This window comes from Pelophylax lessonae (genome assembly GCF_965119305.1).
Source record: "Pelophylax lessonae genome assembly, chromosome: 2".
Lineage (NCBI taxonomy): Eukaryota > Metazoa > Chordata > Amphibia > Anura > Ranidae > Pelophylax > Pelophylax lessonae.
Window position 1 is genome coordinate 425162065 of NC_138769.1, and position 19831 is coordinate 425181895.

General features: G+C 44.4%; 1 protein-coding gene across 1 annotated transcript in view; it reads right to left on the reverse strand.

Moving 5' to 3' along the window:
* Positions 1-19831, reverse strand: part of NF1 (neurofibromin 1) — a 585707-nt gene that overhangs the window by 88048 nt on the left and 477828 nt on the right. Inside the window, exon 47 of the mRNA XM_082247714.1 lies at positions 12660-12789. Coding sequence (XP_082103840.1) covers positions 12660-12789 — 130 coding nt within the window. The remainder of the gene's footprint in view (positions 1-12659; positions 12790-19831) is intronic.

Sequence of the window (19831 nt, forward strand, 5' to 3'; positions counted from 1 at the left end):
TTGCACAGAATTGGTTTAAAATTTAAATCACATTATTTTCAATTGTGCCCATTCACATTAATGCAGAGCAGGGCATTTTTGGAAAAAAAAGAATTTTTGACTCATCTTAAAATCCACTTCTCTGATGTTCATCGACAGACACCTCCTGATCTTCTTAACCATTGGGTTATACTGCCCTCTACAGGAGTAGGACATTAGGAAGGAAAAAATGCCTGGCTACGCCTATGGGCAGCCCCAGGGGGTATACTCCCCCCTCTCTGCATACTCAGTTTTCTTACAAGCAGTGTCAGAAGAAAGTAAACTCCACAGAGGAGTGGGTGCTGTGTCCGTCAATGAACATCAGAGAAATGGATTTTACGGTAAGTCAAAAATCCCATTTTCTCTTTCTTGATTGACGAACACCGCTCCTGATCTTCTTAACCATTGGGACGTTCCAAAGCAGTGTTGAACATGAGGAGTAGGAACAGCGAAAAAGAAATTCCCAAAGCCAATTATAACCAACCGGTAGAGCTCAACCAAAGCAACTGGAGCTCACCTGAAAAAAACAATACACCCTCAAAGAGGACCAGATCCTCTAAACCAGTGGTCCTCAACCCTGGCCTACAGGGCCCACTAACAGGCCAGATTTTCAAGATAATTGAAATACATCCCAGGTGATATCATTTGCTGCTCAGTGATTGCAGTACTATAGTCTGCATCTCCCCAAGGTAATACCTAAAATCTGGCCTGTTAGCGGGCCCTGTAGGCCAGGGTTGAGGACCACTGCTCTAAACAGCAGCCTGAAAAAGACTTGCGGCCAAAAGGAATCATCTGCAGATGCAAACATATCCACTTTCTGGAACTTTGTAAAAGTGTGCACCAATGACCAGGAGGCCGCCTTGCAAACCTGCATCATGAATGCCTGATAATGGAATGCCCGTGATGCGTGGAATGCCTACTGAGTGCCTGAGTAGAATGTGCCTTGACAGAGAGATGAGGAACCTGACCCTGGATGGACTAGACCTGAACCACCGTCTGTCTGATGCATCCAGAAATGGTCGCAGAGGAAACGGACAACCGTTTTCGAGGCCCATCTGTGAGCACAAATAGCGAGTTAGTCTGTAGCTGCCAGGTACACCCTAATTGCCCGGTCCACATCCAAGGCATGCAAAGCAATTTCCTTTGGATGTATGTGCCTGGGACACAGTGTCTTCATTTAAATGAAAATCAGAGACAACTTGAGGAAGGAATGACAGACAGGAGCGAAGAACCACCTAATCACTGTGAAACATTAGTAAGGTGAACAACAGGAGAACGCCGCCAACTCCGACACCCTGTGCGCAGAGGTGAAAGCCCCCAAAAAGGCCACCTACTTGGACAGCGTAAGCAGGGTAATCTCCCGTAGGTTCTCAAAAAGAGGCTTCTGGAGGACTGAGAGCACCAAATCGAAGTCCCAAGGCGGTAACAGAAACCGCACTGGAGGCATCAAGTGCCTAACTGCCTGAAGAAAAGTATGCACCAGTGAGTATGTAGCCAAGGGCCGTTGAAATAAGACCGCTATGGCTGACACCTGACCATTGATAGTACTCAAGGCCAGTTTCTGCTCAACCCCCAGTTGAAGGAAGGTCAAGATCCGAGCCACCGAACAAGAGTGAACCCCAAGAGACTCACGATGGTAGGCCTTCCTAGAAGTAGGTTTCCTAGCTTTTAACAGCGTCGGAAACACAGACTCACAACTGTAAAGGGGGATGGAAGATTGGCCCTTGGGACAGCAGATCCTCCCTGAGCGTAAGCTTCCAAGGAACTTCAGCGACCAGCCGCACCAGATCAGCGTACCAAGCCCTACTACTAAGTTGACCAGAATCCCTTCTGCCTCGATCCTACAGAGTATTCTTGGAAGAAGCTTGAGGGGAAGAAAGGTGTAAATCAGACCATACTGATCCCACGGGGCCACCAGCGCATCTGTGACGTCCGCTAGAGCAGTGGTCCTCAACTCCGGTCCTCAGGGCCCACTAACAGGCCAGATTTTAAGTATTACCTTGGGGAGATGCAGACTAGAGTAATGCAATCACTGAGCAGCAAATTATATCACCTGGGATGTATTTCAGTTATCTTGCAAACCTGGCCTGTTAGTGGGCCCTGAGGACCAGGGCGCTAGAGGATCCCGTGACCGAGCCACAAACCTCGTCACCTTTCTGTTGGGCCGGGAAGCCAACAGATCCACCTTGGGGGTGCCCCACTGGAGACACAACTGATGAAACCCCTCCAGACAAAGAGACCACTCCCCCTGGTCCAACGCTTGCAGACTGAGGTAATCCACCTGCCAGTTTTCCCCCCCGGGAATGTGTACGGCGGAGAGGGCTGGAATGAACCCATTCTGCCCACCTTAGAATGCAGGCTACCTCCAGAGCCGCCAGGACACTTCTTGTGCCCCCCTTGTGACTGACATAAGCCACAGCCGTGGCATTGTCTGATTGAATACACACTTACAATTGCAGGGTTTTGCTCATTGGGTCTTTAGATGAAGCGCCACACAACCAGTAATAAAAACATAGTACAAGTTTATTGAGTATATACCAGCAATAGAACTGGGAAAAGGTGTCAATCTCAAACAGGTGGCCAAAGTATACAAATCCATTATATTGGTACATACAGCAATCAAATAGTACATAGTACATGTGTCATGGCATCTGTGGTGACCTAACGCCTTTCGTGAGTTCAATCTCGCTCGAGGGGTTCTTATTGAATAGGCACTGGAAATCCCTGAAGATGATCTGTCCAATGTTCCAGGCACAGTGTGATCACTCGGAGTTCCAAGACATTGATCAGTAGTCTGAACTCTTCCAGTGTCCAGATCCTCTGCGCAGAATATTTGCCAAGTACGCCTCCCCAACTGGACAGGCTGGCATCTGTAGTGACCAGTATCTAATACAAAGAAAGGAAGGATTTGCTCAGCCGAAGCACGAAGCCACTATATCAGGGACTATTTCCTTCCCCGGCTCAGCCGGGTCTGATTGTCCAGAAACTGTGGATTTGGCCCAACCCATTTGGCCAGAATCTCCCTTGCAGGGACCTCGTTTGGAACTGTGCAAACTGAACCGCCTCGAAGGTAGATATCATCAGGCCCAGCACCCACATGCAAGTCCTGATTACTATATGCTGAACAGCAGGAGGCAAATTTCAGCCTGTAGTTTCTTGAGTTTGGAGCACTCTGGCTAAGGCTGAGTCCAGAGTCAAACCCAGATAGTCCAGCTTGTGGATGGAACCAGAGCAGACTTCTAAAAATTCAGAATTCAGCCAAACTGCCTCAAGCTCGTATGGTGATTTCCAGGTTTTTCCATCAGAGCTGTAGGAGACTCTGGTTGCAGAAGGTTGACTTCCAAGTAGCCCAGTACCGCAATCCCCCATTGGCATAACAATGGTGGCACTGGGGCCAACACTTTCGTAAAGAATGGAGGAGCAGACGAACTACTGCACCCACACAAAGCAGTTCAGCGCTTTGAGGTTTGGACGCACCTTGCCTTCCTTCCTGGGGACTGTAAACAGGTTTGAGTGAAACCCATGAAAATGTTCTGAAGTCAGAACTGGGACCATCAAAGTAAAAGGTCAAAAAGAGCCTGTAAGCAGACCGGGACAGTTGCACGTAGGAAGGAAGAACCTTACCGGAGTGTAAGAACGAAATTCGATCTTGTAGCCGGACCAAATTACCTCATGGACCCACTTGTTCATGTAACGGGGGGGGGGGGGGGGGGGGGGTTGGGAGAATCCAGGGGTCCAGGAACAAGTGAGGACATCCCTCCACTCCAGATACGAGAGTGAGGGCGCACCTTCCTGCTGAAAGGGCCTTGTCCGTGGGTCTCGAAAAGCCTGCACTTCACTCGCCAGACCAAGTTCGCTTGGATCCTCCAGAGGCGGCCCCGAAGGGTTCCGATTTCTTGTCAGTCGACCCTGAAGGACGAAACAACTTCTTATGAGACGAGGAGGAGGGCCCACATCTACGACAAGGGTCCTAGCCCTTCGTAGCCTGTGGAAGAAAGGTACTCTTTCCCCCTGTGAGACCTTTAATGAGGTCATCCAGGGTAGCACCAAACAGGCGATCTCCTTGAAAGGAAAGATCAGTCAAGGCCTTTTTAAAAGTCTTGTCTGCAGACCAGCATTTGAGCCAAAAAACACGCCGAAGGACCACTGCCGAAACAGAGAGCCAAGCATCTCTAAGAGGCATCACAGATAAACTGCAGCCTCTGGACCAGCTGCCGCCAGCTCAGCAAAGGCAGGGGGAGCTTCTTTCCTTCCAGGTCACAGCGTAAAACTTAGCCCACTCAGTAAAGATTCTGTGACACCAGGGCAATGGTGAAAATCGGCCTCAGTGCCAAACCAGCCAGGGTGTAAAAATCACTATCTGAGGATTTAGGGCACTTAATGCCAGCTTGTTGCCCAAAAAGCCACCTCCACCTGGGACACAAGGTACTCCAGGACCGCTGTCAGTGCATCGATGGATGGATGGGACACTGAGGGCCCCGCAGCCCCAGAGAGGGGATCAGGTGGGGAGATGTGCTCCAAAGACTCCATGAGTCACCAGAGGTACCCCACAAAAAAGTGTAAACCACTGCTAAGGGACACCCCCCCCCTGCTCTGGCAGCATCATCTGGTTGCCACAGAGCACCAATAGATCCTCAGCGGAGAGGGAGAGGACCCCACCAGACTCACCACCCAGCAGAAAACAGGCACCGCAGCCACCAGAAGAATTTGCACTGCACGAGCAACAATCAGGAAATGAAAGGATTCAGAAGTCCGCAACAGGGGATGAGGAGGAGCTCCCACCCCTAGAATCCCTGCCGAGAGGACTCCACTCTCATGGCTGCCGCTATCTTCAATAGCAAACCACCAAAAAACGGCCGCTGGAGTACACAAACATGGCTGCCGTGCGTTGAGCACACAGGCTACAAGAAAATGGCGGCCCTATGAGGCTCCCAGGGACCCAGGAGGGATCCCTAAGCTTCAGGACAGGCCCGGGCAGGACGGGGGGCCCTGGTAGGAGCCCCCACCAGGTACAACCCCCCCGGCCTCCATTGCCAGCACAGTGCACTGCCCCCCACCCCAGGAGGTGGATCAGACCACCCACACACAACCATAGCATAAGTGGAGGGGGGTAGGATGGGAGACAGATAAAGCGGGTGCCTGACGGGAAGGAGAGGAACCCGGGGTTCCAACCGTCCCAAGGAGGTGCTCACGTCCAACCCCAAAACCCTCCAGGGGGAGAGGTGGGACAGCTGCTCACCATACCAGGAACCAGGCAGGCAATGTTCCAGACCGAACCCCTCGACATCGAAATGGGGGGCCATCAGCCAGGGGGGAAGACTGCGTCTCAGGCCGAGATCCGGTCGTATGTCACCTCGCAAGGCATTAACTTGCAGGCCAGCCCCCATCCAGAGGAGCCATGTCGCGCCCGACCTAGCGCGGAGCTGAGGTCTGCACGAGCTCGCTGGCCAGACTGGATTAACTACTGGATCTATATTATCCAAGCCCGTCGCCCAGTCCGGCAGTTTATTGTAGATCCCACAGGAAAAAACGAGTAAAAAAATCATATCTAAAAGAAAAAAATTGCCAGGACCAGAGATCCCAGCAAGAAAATAGGTCCTTACTCCTGACTAGGCAGAAAAAAAAATGAGTACCTATAGCAGAGAGAGGGAGCATACCCCCTGGGACTGCCCATAGGCATAGCCAGACCTTTTCTGCCTAGAGTTCTACTCCTGTAGGGGGCAGTATAGCCCAATGGTTAAAAAGATCAGGAGCAGTGTTCAACAATGAATGAAAGAGAAAGGTACATGTGCTACTTTGGTGCTGTTTCACCCCATAGGCTTCAATGGAATTGCTCCAAAAATGCATGACAAACCAATATTTAGTGCATTTTTGGCAGAGTTGCATATAAAATCCTGTCCTACAAAAACACACATTATGCATGAAAACTGTCAAACACTACAAAATTACACTGTAAATTTGATTATCCACAGCTGTACTAGTGTGAATTTAGCCCTAGTATGATAAATCTGAATTCTTCATTTAAGCCAGCAGGTGGAGCTTTATGCTACTTTTAACAAGTGCTTATTTCAATAAAGAAACTTGCGGTTTACAGAACGGAAAGGAACAATGCTTTTCACCTACCGAAAGTTAGTGAAAATGTAAAGCTGCGTTTACTTTCAATACCGATTCATGTTCAATGGAAATGAGCACAATTGGGTATTCAAAGTGAAAAAAAAAAAAAAAAAACAACTTGTGCCCAACTTTTAGCGCTTGGAAGAAATTGCAGAATGCTGGAATGGTTGCTAGAATCTATCAATCACATATAATTTCCTTACATACAACTGAAATGGGGCACGAGGCAGGCATTTCCCACCCCTTCGTCCGTGTTATCAAACCCTTTGCCAGCCTGAATAGACAATTTCCACACATCCAACAGTCTCATGCAGGGTCATTTACGACAAAGGGTTGGTCTACATGCACAATACTCTAAAATACACACACACACACTTCGGTCCATATATATTCGGACAAAGGCACAATTTTCATACTTTTGGCTCTGTATGCCACCAGAAATAAATTAAAACAGAACACTCCAAATTAATATGAAGTGCAGACTTTCAGCTTTTAATTAAAGGGGCTGAACATAAATAAGCACACATTTTAGGAACTGCAACCATTTTTCTTACACATTCCCCTGATTTTCAGGGGCTTAAATGTAATTGAATTTATATAATCTTAAAAGAAATGTTGATTTTTAATATTTTGTTGAGAATCCTTTACCGGCAATGACTGCCTGAAATCTGGAATCCATGGACCTTACCAAAGACTGGGTTTCCTCCTTTCTGATGCTTTGCCAGGCTCTAACTGCAGCGGTCCTCAGTTGTTCTTTGTGGGTCATTCTGCCTTTTAGTTTTGCCTTCAGCAAGGGAAATGCATGCTCAGTTAGGTTGAGATCAGGTAAATGACCTGGCCATTGCAGAATATTCCACTTATTTTCCTTCAAAAGCTCCTGGGTTGCTTTTGCAGTGTTTTGGATCATTGTTCATCTGTACTGTGTAGCACCGTCCAATCAATTTTTCTGCATTTGGCTAAATCTGGGCTGACAATCTATCTCTAAACACTGCAGGATTCATCCGGCTGCTTCTGCCACATCAACAAACACCAATGACCCAGTGCCACTGGAAGCCATGCATGTCCATGCCATCACACTGCCTCCACCAAGTTTTACAGAAGACGTTGTGTGCTTTGGATCATGAGCTATTCCAAGTCTTCTCCACACTTTTTTCTTCCCATCATTCTGCTACAGATTATGCTTAGTTTCAATTGTTCAAAGAAAGCTTTTCCAGAACTGGTCTGGCTTTTTTAGATTTATTTTTGGCAAAGTCTAATCTGGCTTTTCTCTTCTTCAGGCTTATGAATGGTATGCACCTTGTGGTGAAACCTCTGTATTTGCTCTCGTGAAGTCTTCTCTTGATTGTAGACTTTTAAAATTATACGCCCACCTCCTGGAGAGTGTCTTTCACTTGTCTGGATGTTGTGAATGGGTTTTTCTTTACCAGAGAGAGGATCCTGGGATCATCCACCACTGTTATCTTCCATGAACGTCCAGGACTTTTTAGGTTACTGAGCTCACCAGTGCGTTCTTTCTTCAGAATGTACCAAACTGTTGATTTGGCCACTCCTAATGTTGCCGACATTCCTCTGATGGATTTGTTAAGCTTTTGAAGCATGACAGCTTCACATGATGTAGGTTCACAGCAATAGATTCCAAATGCAAATACCTTACTTCTAATCAACTCCAGACCTTTTACCTGCTTAAGGGTCCTTTCACACAGGCTTTTCACCCGGCGGACTCAGTTTTGCTCAGCGGGAGATCGATCCGCCAATCCCTGCTAAGCAGGCAGAGGATAGGTCCGTCTCCGCTCTCTGTGCTGAGATCTCAGCTCTCCTCTATGGGAGATCGGATGAAAAAGGACTGCCTGTACGTTTTCATCCGACTCTATCCAATCCTCCAGACAGATGGAAAATAGGGTTTCCATCCATCTGGATTTCACGGACAGAATCGTATCAGACAGCAGTGAGTGTCAGTGGACATGTCACTGCTGACATCCACTGCTCCATAGGGGTGCATGGAGCATCCGATCAGGCCCGCCTGAAAAACTGACAGGCGGACCTGATCCGAAAGGGCCCTAATTGGTGAAGAAATAATGAAGAAAGGAGAAGCCCAAACGTGGCCATGAAACAGCTTTTGATTCAATTGTCCAATTACTTTTGGTCCCTTGAAAAAGGGAGATTGGCTATTTTTAAGAGCTGTAACTCCTAAACCCTTCCTCCGATTTGGATATGCATACCCGTAAACTAAAATGTGAGCGACTGCACTTTCAGCCCATATACATAACTATAGCTTGAATATGCTTTGATAAATACCTGAAAAAAAACTAACACTGTGCCTGTGTGCAAATATACATTGACCTGTGTGTATGTATGTATGTATGTATGTATGTATGTATGTATGTATGTATGTATGTATGTATATAGATATAGATATATATATCTATATCTATATACACACACATACATACACACACACACACATACAGTATCTCACAGAAGTGAGTACACCCCTCACATTTTTGTAAATATTTTATTATATCTTTTAATGTGACAACACTGAAGATATTACACTTTGCTACAAAGTAGTGAGTGTACAGCTTGTATAACAGTGTAAATTTGATGTTCCCTCTAAATAACTCAACACAGCCATTAATGTCTAATGGTAACAAAAGTGAGCACACCCCTAAGTGAAAATGTCCAAATTGGGCCCAAAGTGTCAATTTTGTATCTAGAGATTTGTGTGTCCATATACGACTAACTTCATCTCTTATTCTAATTGAGTCAAAAGCATAATATAACTACCTTCCATCCTATTATATATACACATTAAATAGCAATTGTAATAAGAAACTCATAACAAATATAAACATACAAAAATACACAGTATCACATAAATATGTATGGGTTTGCATAGCATTAACCCCTACTGCTCAGCATCAAAATCCATATTGATTTGGAAAAGCATCGGCACAATGTTTCAGTGCATTTCTTGATTCTTCTTTTTCTACAAAAAAATTACACATATGAAAGAAAAAAAAATCACTACTCCTCCATATATGTCACTATAAATGTTCCTTATCCTACAGAAACAAGTATAGATCATAACCTTTGTCCCCACCGTATGGATGTAAAGAATTTAATTGTTTTATCCACCATACTTCTCTCTGCCTAAATTTAAGGATCCTGTCTCCTCCCCTTTTGTCTTTCTTTATCTCGTCTAAAATCGTAAATTGTAGATCTGTATCTTTATGGCCATGTTGCATGCAGTGTTTTGGAACTGGTAAACCTGGCTGATTTTTCCTAATTTATGACTGATGTGACATACGGTCCTTCATTTTTTGGGTCTCTCCGACACATATTAATCGACATGGACAGATCAGTATGTAAATCATATATGATGTCTGGCGTGTGTGGAAACGACGGATTCTGTATTTCTTTCCACTACTGGGGTAAGCAAAGCTATGACCTTTTCTCATTCATCCACATTGCACACAGCTGAGACACAGATACAATCCATTTCTCCTACTTGCTAGGAAAGTCCTTTTATCTGTATGTATTTTTATTTGGTGTTCTGAATGCACGAGCATATCTCTTATTGTTCTTTTTCTTCTATATGCTTTTAATGGTATTTGTTGGAATTAATCTCAGGGTATGCACGTTGCAGGAAAACCCAATGTGTTTAATCATTTTCTCACTATAGCTATGGTACTGCATGGAGAAAGGAAGACGTTTCATATTACATTTTTTATTTCTTTGTGGAGTTCTGACTATATGTTTCAGTCTTGCCAACTCCTGTCGCACCATATTTGTTGCATATCTTCGATTTTTAAATCTGACACATTTCCTCTATTCTTTGTTGCTTTATGTTCTCATTGCTCACAATTCTTTCTACTCCAATACTCCAATAGACCCCGAACGACGAAGCGCATTTTGTTTGTGCAACAACTGAAGGGTGTTACAATGGGTTCCAATGTCGCTCCGTCATTTGCTTGCACTTTTATGCATAGGTTTTAGGAGAGATATATATACAATGATGACATTTTTAATGTGGCGCTTCATTGAATATGTGTTTGCGATATGGCGGGGGGGACATTGGAACCCTTCATATATTCAATAATATACTAAATTCATTTAGCACCGACATAAACTTCACTGCGTGTCGGTGGTAAATCGGTGTCGTTTTTGGACACTGATTTACATGGACAACAAGAGTGGAATCTGACATGTATATCAAACCTAAAGATGGGAATCAGTTATTACTTTTTGACAGTTTCCATCCTTGGAATGTGTTTAGGTTGATTGCATGGAGCCAATTAGAGTAGAGAGAATTGTGAGCAATGCGAACAGAAAGCAACAAAGAATAGGGGAAATGTGTCAAGGATTTAAAAATCACAGATATCCAACAAATATGGTGCGGCAGGAATTGGAAAGACAAACATAGTGAGAACTTCAAAAATAAATTAAAAATGTAATATGAAATGTTTTCTTTCTCCATGCAGTACCATAGCTATAGTGAGAAAATATTTAAAATATGTAATGTCCTGCAATGTGCATACCCTGAGATAAATTACTTCCAACAAATACCATTAAATACCATTAAAAGCATATAGAAGAAACAGAATAATAGGAGATATGCTCGTATATTCTGAACACCAAATATTACATACGGATAAAAAGGACTTTCCTATTAAGTAGGAAAAACTAATCATATCCATGTCTCAACTGTGTGCAATGTGGAATAATGAGAAAAGGTGATCGCTTTGCACACTCTTGTAGTGGAAAGAAACACAGAATCCGTGATTTCCACACATGCCAGACATCCTATGCGATTTACATACTGATCTGTCCGTGTTGATTGATATATGTCAGATACAACCGGTCAACAATTAGGAAACAATAGCCAGGTTTACCAGTTCCAAAACACTGCATGCGATATGTCCATAAAGATACAGATCTACAATTTATGATCTTAGAGGAGATAAAGACAAAAGGGGAGGAGACAGGATCCTTAAACTTAGGCGGAGAGAAGTATGGTGGATAAAACAATTTAATTCTTTACATCTATACGGTTTGAACAAAGATTATGAACTATACTTGTTTCTGTAGGATGTGATTTTTTTCCCTTTCATGTGTGTAATTTTTTCTGTTGACAAGGAAGAATCAAGAAATGCCCTGAAACACTGTGCCAATGCTTTTCCAAATTGTATGGATTTTGATGCAGAGCAGTAGGGGTTAATGCTATGCAAACTGATATAAATATATGTGATACTAAGTTATTTTTGTATGTTTATATTTGTTATGAGTTCCTTATTACAATTGCTAGCGTATATACACTGAACTAAATTATTAATGCAACACTTTTGTTTTTGCCCCCATTTTTCATGAGCTGAACTCCAAGATCTAAGATTTGTCCTATGTACACAAAAGGCCTATTTCGCTCAAATATTGTTCACAAAACTGTCTAATTCTGTGTTAGTGAACACATCTCCTCTGCAGAGATAATTCATCCACCTTACAGGTGTGGCATATCAAGATGCTGATTAGACAGCATGATTATTGCACAGGTGTGCCTTAGGCTGGCCACAATAAAGGCCACTCTAAAATGAGCAGTTTTTATCACACACCACAAGCTGTGCCCATGAATTGGATGTTCATTTCTCTACCATAAGCCGTCTCCAAAGGCGTTTTAGAGAATTTGGCAGTACATCCAACTGGCCTCACAACCGCAGACCATGTGTAACCACACAAGCCCAGGACCTCCACATTCAGCATCTTCACCTCCAAGATGGTCATCGACATTTCAGATCTAGCGACTCTTCTTTTCTTACAGAACGTGTATTATACACCAAAAATCTGCAGAAAATCAAATTGTTGGACTCTGCCAAGTGTCCTTGCTGCGATTCTAGTTCAGCTATGGGTTCTGAACCTGCCTGACAATATCCCTAATGACTACACAAATGGACTTTGCGATTTTCTTTCTTCTAGACATAGATACCTATTTGCCATAAAACAAAGTTAGTACCATGTCACACTTTGGATTTTGTCATGTCCAGTTTTGTTTTATGCCAGGAGAGCAATCATATTAAAATAGAAAGACTCCACTGCATCAAATCACAGTTTCAAGATTGAGCTGGTTAAGGAGGTTCTTCTCAAATACAAACAAACAAACCTATTAGAACATGCCCTTGAAAATTTGATAAGGGAACAAGTATAATGAATTGTCTCCTTGTAGAATTGTAATGGACAAGCTGTATATAGTACTGTCAATGTCTTCTGGCTGGCTGACTAATGTGGTTGCAATAGAGGGGAGAAGGGAGGAAAAAACAATAAGTGTTTGTGTGCATGTATAGGGTGAGCTATTAGTTATACAGCCTGTTTAACAAGTTACATTATTTTGCACTGTATGTATGTCTATTACATAAATCTTTTAAAAATGTCTTAAAAAATTCACCTATTAAACAGAATATACATCTTCCCAATGAGTCAGAGCAATCACGCTATCAGCTTCTACAGTGTTCATAAAAAATACATTCAAATTAACTCACCTTTCAACAAGTGCCCAACTAGTGCAAAATTGAAGTTAGAGTTAAAATTGAGGCCAACAAAATGGTCCATTTGTTTACAATGCCATTCCTCAAGAGGATTTCTGATTTCCATGAAAACTTCTTCTGGGCTCTAAAAAATAATGAAAAAATTGCACTCTCAAATCACAAACTACAAAACCTCACAGTAACTGCAAGGCCAATAAATATGAGAATAAATCATTTCCATTATCAAAACGCAAATAGCCAGAGCACTTATCTTTTACTATAACAAAATAAATACAATATTGTATATACTGTACATCTTGTAGACAGACTGCTAAGCCTACTTTATCTCCCATTGCCAAGGAATACTGATACATTAACCATGTGCAAAACGAAATAGGTTTCAAAAACCTAAAAACACCAGACTAAAATAATTTAGCGCAGGCATGGTTACTTGGCTTCTGCAAAGCTTGCTTAATAAAGTATAGGTAAAGCCAACCCTTTTTTTAATTTTGGATATGGTACAGAATGACACCCCTCTCAGAATTGTTTTCATATCAGTGCACCAATTGGGAAATTTCTCCTCACTCCCTGTACACACAATAGAATGTGACAAGAAATTTCTTTAAAGTAAAGGTATTCCCCTCAACAAGGGATCACTAACAAGTGTCTTGAAAGGAAGATTTCCCCGCTATTCCCGTTCTACTGACAGTGCAAAATTTCAAGTTTTCCCTAGTTTTTATACCAGAGAAAATTCTTACCAGGACAAATAGGGTGAATTTCCACTACATTGACACAGCCAGCAATAAAAACCTGACAGAGGTTCTAACCCCCTCACTCTATCCCAATTAAAAAAAAAAAAAAAAAAAAAAGGTTTTGGCTTTAAATACACTAACCCCTTTACATTTACTATCCCAGCAGTCAAGTCAGATTTTACATTCTAAACTGATAAACTCCTTAGCACTCTAGGTTGTCAGAGCAACGAAAAATGAAGATATACAAAATTACCTGCATACTTTAGAGGTATATTTATTCATGTGCATGCATGCTATACGTAAGACCCAGCTCATTTTTGGATAATGTTTTTTTTTCTATTTGTTTTGTACCTTTTCTAGTGTTTTGAAGGTGTACCTCTGTCCTAACCTCGCCGTGGCGAGGTACATCATTTCCGCATCTGCATCGACCACTCCTCCTTCCCCCCTCCATGCCTTCTGGGACCTGTGTGTGTCCCAGAAGACGATGGAGCCAATCAGAAAGCGTAACCCCGCTCGTGCATGCGCAGCAGGAAACCGGCTGTGAAGCCTGAAGGCTTCACCGCCAGTCTTCCTTGGATGCAATGCAGGCACCTTAACCCGAGGCGATGGATGAAGCAGCTTCAGGGGGTAACATCACGTGATCCCTGGACAGGTAAGTGTCCTTATAATAAATGTCAGCTACATTATTTGTAGTGGCTGACTTATTTTTTTATTTGAGGCTGGAACTCCATTTTAAGGAAAAAAAAAAAAAATGCTATTTATTTTCAGTTTGCCTTTTAAACTTCCCCCTTTGATGGTTGCACGTTGACTTTTTTGACCAGTAAAATCCTTTTCTTGAAGTACAGAAAAGGACACAGGCTCCTTTAAATCTTGACTATGGCTTATAAACTGCCAACTTCAGGTGAGGACAAAGCAAGCCATTAGGACAGCCAATAAAACCCTCCAGCTCCCAACAATCTTCAGGTTTTTTTTTAACCGTGAAATCTTATTTTCTGTGTTTATCGATGGACACAGCTCCTTAGGATTCTTGACCATTGGGTTATACTGCCCCCTACAGGAGTAGGACAGAAAAAAAGAACTTGATTACGCCTATGGGCAGTCCTAGGTGATATACTCCCCCTCTCTGCTATAGGTGCTCAGTTTTGTTACAAGCAGCGTCAGAAGTATTACCACTCCATAGAGGGGTGGGTGCTGTGCCTGTCAATGAACGAAGAGAAATTAATTTTACGTAAGTCAAAAATCCCATTTTCTCCTTCGTTCACTGGGGCTCCTTAGGATTCTTGACCATTGGGACGTCCCAAAGCAGTGGCAAACATGAGGGGTGGGACAACAAAAAAATCCCACAGCAAAACAATAGCTAATCAGGTAACAGGAGCTCAACAAATAACAACTGGAGCCCACCTGAACAATACATCCCCAGAGAGGGAACAGACCCTCTAAACCGTAGCCTGCAAACCCTTGCGGCCAAAGGAAGCATCTGCAGATGCCAACACATCCACTTTATATAATTTAGTGAAAGTGTGCACAGACAATCAAGTGGCCACCTTGCAAACCACTGATGCCTGATGACGGGAGGGCCAAGAAGGACTAAGCGCCTATGTAGAGTGCGCCGTAACAGGGGAAGGAGTAACCTGACCCCCTAAATGAATAGGCATAAGTCACCATCTGTCTGATCCATCTTGAAATGGTCGCAAAAGAAGCAGACAGACCTTTTCTTGGTCCATCGGTGAGCACAAACCGTGAGTCTGACTTCTGAAAAGACTCTGAAGCTGCCAGATATACCCAAGCCACATCCAGGGCATGAAACGCAAATTCCTTAGGATGTTTGGGCTTGGGACACAGGGAAGGCAACACAGTGTCTTCATTCAAATGGAAATCAGAGACTACTTTAGGAATGAACGACGGATATGGGTGAAAAAACTGGATTTTTGTAAGAACTTACCGTAAAATCCTTTTCTCTGAAGTTCATCGACAGACCCAGCTCCTTATCTTCAAAACTCATAGGGTTATGCTCCTTCTAGGAATAGGCAGGGAAAAAAATCTAACCACGCCTATAGGGGCTGTCTCTGCAGGCATAACCACTCTGCTATCATTAAACAGTTTAGTTGCAAGCAGTGTGTAGAAGACAAAAAACCCCATACCTCAGAAGTAGAGGGGCGGGTGCTGTGTCTGTTGAACTTCAGAGAAAAGGATTTTACGGTAAGTTCTTACAAAAATTCCGTTTTCTCTATTTTTAATCGACAGACGCAGCTCCTTATCTTCATGACTCATAGGGATGTCCCAAAGCAGTATAATCATGAGGGGTGGGAAACAACGCAGGAACAAAACGTAAGTCACCAATGGCTAAACTTAGCCAACCAGGCAACCTGGAACTCAACCAGGAACAACTGGAGCTCACCCGGAAAAAATTGAACCCTCAAAGAGAAACTAAACAAAATTCTCTTTTAGCCTCCCCCTGGGGGTCTGATTATGTACAGATTTCTGTGCTAAAAGCAGTACATTCTTTTGCATGGAAATCTGTTTTACATTTTAAAACTCACCTTCCCCTGTGATCCCCCGCCGTCCTCCCGCTGTGTGCTCAGCCGATGCAGGCACCTGTCTTCTGGTACCCTTCCCTGCGAGGGTTGCGAAGCAGGGAAGTGGAACCGGCGGCAATTTAAAAAATGCAAGCACACTAAATGACATGATACAAAGTTGTGATCCTAACGGATTACACTGTATCATGCCATTTCACCACAGGATTACACCTGGTGACTTGCCCTGCCTATGCTTTTCTAGTTCTTTGTGCCTGGAAAACTAAGAACGACCGTGGCATCCAAAAAGCATTCTTTTTGAGCAAAAGCGATTTTAGACAAACTGGAAAACAGTGACAGCAAAACTGAGTTACTTGAAGAACTGAGCGGTAGCGATTTGTGTGAAAATTCATCATCAGGTACGGAAAGTGACGACAGCGATGATTCTGATGTCTCTTTCTGGCACATAGCTTGTGGAATTTGGGAAGTATATCAAATGATTCTTCAGAATTTCCAACGGAGCTATGTGCCAGAAAGAGACATCAGAATCGCTGCGGTCACTTTTCGTACCTGATGACGAATTTTCCCAAGAATCGCTATCGCTCAGTTCTTCAAGTAACTCAGTTTCGCTGTCGCTGTTTTCCAGTTCGTCTAAAAGCGCTTTTGCGCAAACAGAACGCTTTTTGGACGCCATGGTTGTTCAAAATTTTCCAGGCACAAAGCACTGGAAAAGCACAGGCAGGGCACTGGAAAAGTCACCAGGTACAATCCTGTGCTGAAATGGCATGATACAGTGTGATCTGTTAGGATCACAGCTTTGTATCATGTCATTTGTGTTTTTACACTTTTCAATTTGCCGCCGGTTCCACCCCCCTGCCACGCAATGCTCGCAGGGAAGTGTCGGCAATCGGCCGTGCACAGAATGGGGAGAGACTGAGGACGGGGAGGACGGCGGGGGAGCGCAGGGAAGGGGAGTAACATTGCGGGGTGATCCCGAGTGTGGCTCAGGGTAACCGCTTTTGGTACTGAAATTCAACACCGAGCCACACTCGGGAATACTGCCAAGGAGGTTAAACTGCAGCCTGCAAAATGCTGCGGCCAAAAGAAGCATCCACGGATACCAACACATCTACCTTGTAGAATTTTGTGAACGTATGCACAGACCACTAGGTTGCCGCCTTGCAAACTTGTAGCACCGACGTCTGATGGCGTAAAGCCCAAGAGGCACTCACTCAGCGCTCTTGTAGAATGAGCCTTCACTGGGAAAGGAAGAACCTGACCCCTCAGTGAATAGGCCATTACCACCGTCTGGCCTAATCCATCTGGCAATGGTTGGAGCAGACGCAGCCAATCCCTTACGAGGTCCATCAGTAAGGGCAAATTTTCTAAAGGACTTTGTGGTCTCTAAATAAACTCTGATTGCCCAAACCACATCCAAAGAATGCAAGGCATACTCCTTAGGATGCTGAGGTTTAGGGCAAAGTGAAGGCAACACAATGTCTTCATTCAGATGAAAATCACCTTAAGAAGGAAGGACTGATTAGGTTGAAGTACCACCTTATCCCTGTGTACCACCAGATAAGGCGAGTGGCAAGACAACACCGCCAATTCAGATACCCTGCAGGCAGAAGTGATCGCCACCAAGAAGGCAACCTTCTGAGACAAAGAAAGCAGTGAAATCTCCGGAATTTTTTCAAAAGGAAGCACCCACGGAGGTAACGGAGATCGCCTCAGAAGAGCCATATGGCGCACTCCCTAGATAAAAGTCCGGATTAGGATATGCATGGCTAACGGGCGTTGAAAATATATAGCCAAAGCCGAAACTTGGCCTTTGATAGTACACAAAGCCAACCGCTGTTCAACCCCTTTCTGCAAAAAGGCCAAAACCCTAGGGATCAAAAATAAGCAAGGGTGCACCTTCATAAGCAAGAGGAGTGTTTTGAAAGAGGAGCCGTGGGCGTTAGCCGCGCCCTCTTTTCCCGCCTCCTGCCTAGCCACTGACGTCATCTCCAGCGGCCCAGCATTCCTGTGCTGCAGGCTGCTGTGGGGGGCCCGAGTGAGCATCCCTGACGCCCGGAATACTGGACACTTGTCCTCAGTCCTCCCCACACTCTCAGACTGTCATCGGGTACTTGGCAGATACTAGGGACATTACCTTCCCCCCCTCGCTGCAGTGTATATACTGTACTTCCAGGAGAATATGTACCTTTTTTTATTTATTATAGTGCGATATGTTAAGATAATACTAAAAGCTATTATTTTTTCTTGAAAATAAAAAACATATACTTAACCGTTGCCTGTCTCCTTCCTGTAGTATCTCTGCAGTCTCTAACCAGCTCTTGTATCATGTCTGCAGTCTCTGACCCTCTCTTGCATCATGTCTGCAGTCTCTGACCCTCTCATATCACGTCTGCAGTTTCTGACCCTCTCTTGTATCATGTCTGCAGTCTCTGACCCTCTCTTGTATCACGTCTGCAGTCTCTGACCCTCTCTTGTATCACGTCTGCAGTCTCTGACCCTCTCTTGTATCACGTCTGCAGTCTCTGACCCTCTCTTGTATCACGTCTGCAGTCTCTGACCCTCTCTTGTATCACGTCTGCAGTCTCTGACCCTCTCTTGTATCACGTCTGCAGTCTCTGACCCTCTCTTGTATCACGTCTGCAGTCTCTGACCCTCTCTTGTATCATGTCTGCAGTCTCTGACCCTCTCTTGTATCATGTCTGCAGTCTCTGACCCTCTCTTGTATCATGTCTGCAGTCTCGGACCCTCTCTTGTATCATGTCTGCAGTCTCTGACCATCTCTTGTATCATGTCTGCAGTCTCTGACCATCTCCTCTAGTATTTTGGGGGGAGCCTAGAGCTCCTCTTTAAGTTGTTGTCTGCTGTGTTTAGACTTTGCTACATGCAGGGAGTCTTGTCGTTTTTTTAGGAACTGCTTGAATTTTTTTTTGATGAAAACCATGGGCAGTAATCGTGATGCATCGGGGAAATCAAATGCACCTCGCCCCAGCCTGACAGGCTGGTGTCCGTTGTTACCACCATCCAAAACAACGGAAGGAAGGACTTGCCCTGGCACAGTGCTGGAGACCGAATCCACCACAACAGAACAGCTTTTATGTTGTGGCTCAACCAAATCACAGAATCCAAGGACTTTGGATCCTTGTTCCATTTTACAAGAATCTCCCTTTGCAAAGGCCTTGTATGGAACTGGGAACTGAGCAAAAGGAAACCGCCTCGAAGGTCGATACCATCAGACCCAAGGCTCGCATGCAAACTTGTTACAACTGAATAACCCCTTGCAAATTTTGCAGCTTGTCCAGGGGGAAAAAAACTCCCGCCAAGGCTGAATCCAGAGTCAAGCCCAGATAATCCAGTCTCAGAACTGGAGTCAACGCAGATTTCTTGAAATTGATGTTCCAACCCAACTCCTGCAGAGTTCTGACCGTGATCGTCAGATCCCCCAACAAGGCTGAATGAGAATCCGCTCTTAACAGGAGATCGTCCAGGTACCCCAGTACCACAATCCCCCGCCAGCGCAGCAGTGCTAATACCTGTGCTAGTACCTTGGAAAACACTCTGGGTGCGGAGGCAAGACCAAAGGGTAACGCCACAAATTGATAATGCTCCTCTGCTACTGCAAAGCGAAGAAAACGCTGGTGTCCAGCGTAGAAAGGGATGTGTAGATATGCGTCCTGGATATCTATGGAGGCTAAGAAATCTCCCTGATGCAGAGAAGCTACTACTGTGCTGATTCATTCGAAATCTCTGTACCCGCACGAATCGGTTCAGGGCCTTGAGATCCAGGATGGGACGCACCTTGCCTTCTTTTCTGGGCACAGTGAATAGGTTTGAATAAAATCCCTGAAAATGTTCCTGAGTAGGAACCGGCACAATCACTCCTTGCGACAGCAAGTCGTGCTTC